The 5,000-nt window shown below is 38.2% G+C and overlaps 1 protein-coding gene across 3 annotated transcripts in view; it reads left to right on the forward strand.

The window, feature by feature from the left end:
• Positions 1-5,000, forward strand: part of pHCl-1 (pH-sensitive chloride channel 1) — an 877,177-nt gene that overhangs the window by 681,851 nt on the left and 190,326 nt on the right. For all 3 annotated transcript variants that reach the window (XM_076211871.1, XM_076211873.1, XM_076211872.1), the window contains one exon: positions 4,706-4,794. In XM_076211871.1, the coding sequence (XP_076067986.1) occupies positions 4,706-4,794 (89 nt within the window). The remainder of the gene's footprint in view (positions 1-4,705; positions 4,795-5,000) is intronic.

Raw genomic sequence — 5,000 nt, forward strand, 5'->3', positions numbered from 1 at the left:
TGGGTCCTTGACTTCTTAGTAATCCTAGTATCTAGTAAGAAGAAGTGGGCTTTGGGATATGTTAAAAGTAAATGTCTTTTACGCATCAAAGATATCTATTTTACTCATTAATAAAAGCTAATTCTGTATACATATTTATACAAAGAAACAACACACTTCAAAGAATTAAAAGTGAGTTGTAGAACATCATCATCTTTGAAAACGGAAATAAAAAACAAGAAATCGTGGAGTATGGCACTTTACGAAATAATGAAACTGCATCAAAAGAAATTCGAATTGAAAGCCGGGATAAAGGCAAAGAATAATGGAGAAAATAATTGATCATATCCTGCTCAGAAAGACTCATATGCAGAAATAGAGAAAAAGCCAAACTAGTGATAGGATAAGTGGCTTCTTGAAACGTTTGTGTGGAACAGAAAAAAAAGGTTTGTGTGTGTGCGTGTGTGTATGCGTGTGTGTGTGAGAGAGAGAGATAGAGAGAGAGGAAGGTGAAATATATTCCTTTGAAGAAGCATAGTAATAATCTAGTCAGGAATAATCTTGACCTAAGTCCTCTTTATCCACCTTCTTCAAGTTCTCAGTATGCACGCACGCACACACACACACATTATATATATATATATATATATATATATATATATATATATATATATATATATATATATATATATAAAATATAATCCAGTGTACAGTCCTGTAGTCACGATATACAGTGTTTCCACCCTACTTCCAGAATATTTTATTCATATAATATAATAGTCAGTGCTCTCGTCCGAACCATTCTGGAAATGGTTACAAGACTTGTTATCGAAACTGTACCTTTGGCCATGGACACAGAGAGCAAGTGGCCATCAAGGAAGGACCATGAAAAGAAGAGAAATTGCACGGATGAGAATCCTGAAGGGCGAAGATGGATGAGGTGTGTTCCAGTCTGACTTAAAAATATTTGTATATTTTTTCAACGTAAAGGAAAAGAGATTAATGATAGCCTTCGGTATTAAGGTCGAAACAAACGAAAAATAGCGCACAGTATTTGCAAGAAAGAAAAAAGTTTTATAACAACGACGACGAGAATAGGAACGACAGGGGGATGGAGGGTAAAACTGGCAGGAATCGTAACAAAAATAATTAATCCGATATATAAATGAACAAAGAGATAAATAGAATTAGCACAGGAAAAATAATTGTAATTTTCGATGCTTGTCATAAGCGCAGCTGCAACAGCATACTTAGCACGTGCTGCATCTGGTCAACCTCCCTCAACACCTTCATCATTCTAAAACCCCCTCCAGACGATCGAGCACTGCCCGCGTGCACAAGCGACCAATTTGCCCATTAAGAAGTTGACCGCTTTTGCCCGCTATACCACGGGCAAAGTGCCCAAGTTGGTTCTTGAGCGAAACCACCAGACACCGTCCGTAGCCCAGTGTTTCCTAACCCCGGGTTAAATTACCCCCAGTGGGGCAATGGACCCATATTTTTGGGATAATGAATGTTCTGTATTAGAAGAGGTAGCCTGACCAAGTCAATCAGTTTAAGTCTCTCTAATTACATATATATCACTACACTCTACACATCTACAGTCTACAACTCTACACTCAGGATATATCACTACATTGCAGGATTTGTACGTATATAGCCCATGCAGTTCATCAGGTGACAGCGAAAAAAAAAACATCCGATATTACCGGGTATATGTTCAATGGGGTAATTGATAACTGCGAAATTGAATTTTGGGGTAATCATTTCGAAAAGGTTGGGAAACAATGCCGTAGTCGGTAATATGACGTCGCTGCCAGACACACGATGCTTCCTTATGGTGACAAGGGCCAGAGGTTGCCATCGTTCACTCTAGTGTTTGGCAGACACGTCTGCCTCTACTCCCGCTATGAGCCAGTGGTCGCGACTTCACATTCTACATTTAACGGAACCTTATCGGCCACCATACTGGTAGTTATCGTACCGCATTAGTCTGCAGGCCCTGCCTGAATGACGACCACGAGCTCAGGCTGTGTCCTGGTTGGATTGGGCCAGCTGTACACCGTGTGGACAACGCTACAGTCGTGCCCGTGGCCTTTGCCCGTTTGCGGACACTGCCCGTCAACCTCTGCTCGGTCGTCTGGACGTGCCGTATGACTGAACCAACGATTTCGTAAATTCTAAACAAAAAACCACCAGGACTCCAATGTCTGTCATTCCGAAAAGAGCCCTCATTTGGTTAAGGCAGCACTTCTGACTCCCCCCTTGTGTCGGGTGACAAGAATACTGCCACAGTGTTCCCTTAAGATGAGGCGGGGTGGAGAGACTGGAAGTCCCCTCTTTGCGCATTTTTTTCTTCTCACTTCCAAGCAATAGGTCAGCTCTGACTCCCCCTTCCCTCGCCCTCATAAGGGGATTTGAGGCCCTTATTTATGTGCATATATTGTTACACGGCTAAATCATAGTGACAGGGGCTCGCCCCCTCCATAACGGAGCTAGATACGAGATAATATATATATATATATATATATATATATATATATATATATATATATATATATATATATATATATATATATAGTTGTGTGTGTGTGTGTGTGTATGATTCACCATGGTCCAGGATCACGTGTTGGACTCGTGATCAACAGCTTCCCTCCCGGAAGAGAGTTCAAAGCTCATGTATGACCGATCTATGGAGTAATGATGTGTCCTTACACGCACACACACCTCCAACTCCCAGCCCACGAGAGTTGGAGTAACGACTCGCAGCGCAGTGATACTGAAATTTTTTCAGCCCTGGGCAGGATTCTAACCCGGACCGCCGTAGTGGCAGCCGGGAACTCTAATCACCAGGACATGAGATGTGTGTGTGTGTGTGTGTGTGTGTGTGTGTGTGTGTGTGTGTGTGTGTGTGTGTGTGTGTGTGTGTGTGTGTATACGAGTATATATATATATATATATATATATATATATATACATATATATATACGTATATATATATATATATATATATATATATATACATATACATACCTTTTTTCTCATGTTCGTTTAAATGACTGCTAAAATGAAATTGAATTGGCTTTTTGGGAAGTTTATTTCATTTGTTGAATACACGTTTGTTGTTTTTATCAACTTCTAGATTAAATTTACGCTCAGACAGCTTGAGGCTATTGTTTCTTCGCTGGTTAGTATTCAGTGTGAGTGTGGATGTAGCAAATGCGATAGTGCATAGCATGGTCTGTCACTGAACTGAAATGAAGTACAACATATTCTGGAAAAAGGTGTTTTTGTGTAAAGGTTTTTAATTTACAGATCAAGTTATAGTCTGTTGTCGCAAACTTCAGTACCTTCACTTCCCACTTCAGAAGTCTTCCGTGTCTTTAAGTTTGACCTAAAGAGTACAAAATATTTGAGTCATGAAAGATTTTTTCTTTTAGAAGAATTAAATCGTCTGGCGACAGTCATAATAAACACAAAAGCCGAACACAGACGTCGATTTGTTAAACGGATCATTCGAAGTGGATGCAGCATATTCTGAGTAGCATATGCTGCATGGGAATGCTGAGTTTTGCCTCTCTGTGATTATTGTAGATCGAGGGTACAAAGATTTATCACATGATAAAACTGTTTCAGATGTAAATACTCTTACACAATTTAAATTATTTTCACAAACGGGTTATTCAAAATGGATGTAGCATATTCTCAGTAGCATAGGCTGCATGGGAATGATGAGTTTTGCTTCTCTGTGCTTATTGTAGATCGAGGGTGCAAAGATTTATTACATGATAAAATAATTTCAGATGTAAATACTGTTACACAAAGATTCTTACAAATAATGAGAAATTTATACTTGTACTGTATATGCTAGAAAAAAAAAAGCTTTTCACACTGTCCCACGTGAGTGGTCATCGTTGGTGTTGTAAAGTTGTTGATATTTATGCTTTATTCTCTTTGTCATTGTTATGTTAAGAATTGTTCACTTATTCTGAAAATCACAAACAAAAAAGCTTTGTCTGGAAACATCAATACACTTTTACTAGTGTCACCGTCGTTGTCATCGTCGTCGCTACTGATATCGACTTCATTATTGTTATCGTTGTCGTCATCATCACCATCTTCACCATCTTCATCACCATCCCCACCATAACCACCATTCCCACCACCACTATCACCACCACCATAACCTTACCAAGTGTTCACATCATTATTACCAATATTCCACCAGTTTCCTGGTTTCACAGAATTCTCACCGATTTGATTTACAAACATTTGTTATCAAATTCATCGGAGTTTGTGGGGTTATCAAACTGATTGCATCTTGTAAGCTAAATTTGTATTACCCTTTGATTTTTTTTCGTATTATTATATAGAGTTTTTAATAATGTGTTAATACCCGTTCTATGATATATTGTTTCAAATCCAGAATGCCTGTTCTTCTTTTCTCTCAGTAATTCTCTTTCTCATATTCTGTCTTGATACAGTTTTTTGACTGAGGAAATATATTTAAGGAAATTTTCAAATAATTTAGTCTCCAAGTGTTCCCTTTTTAGATCAGTTTTTTAGACTTGTGTAAAGCTTTGGAATCGGCTATGAAGTATTTTTGTTTAAAATTGTAGAAGCTTTGAAGTGTGAAATACATTTTTTCTGACTATTTCTCCCCCGAAGACATCTCCTAGCAGTTCGCGTGAAAAGTTTTTTCAACTTCCTTCTCCCTTTTTTCCAGAGTCTACCTAAAGGCTACGGACAAAGATATATTAGATTTTTTGTTACACAGAAGTAGATACGATAAGAGAATAAGACCGCCGGTGGAGGGTAAGTAGATTTTTTTGTAGTTTTTTTTTTTTTTTTTTTTTTTTTAATTTGGAGGTTCTCTTTGTCTTTTCACGTAGCTTGATGCCGCCATTTTAGAAAAATAAAACTCACCTCTCATCTGGCCGTAGCTTGTTAACTTGCACCATCGCTTCTGTCCTAACCCCATAACAGCAAATGTATATGAAGTTTTACATAATTATTTAACA

This window comes from Oratosquilla oratoria, chromosome 29 (genome assembly GCF_046742065.1).
Source record: "Oratosquilla oratoria isolate Oo_2021 chromosome 29, ASM4674206v1, whole genome shotgun sequence".
In the NCBI taxonomy this organism is placed as follows: Eukaryota; Metazoa; Arthropoda; class Malacostraca; order Stomatopoda; family Squillidae; genus Oratosquilla; species Oratosquilla oratoria.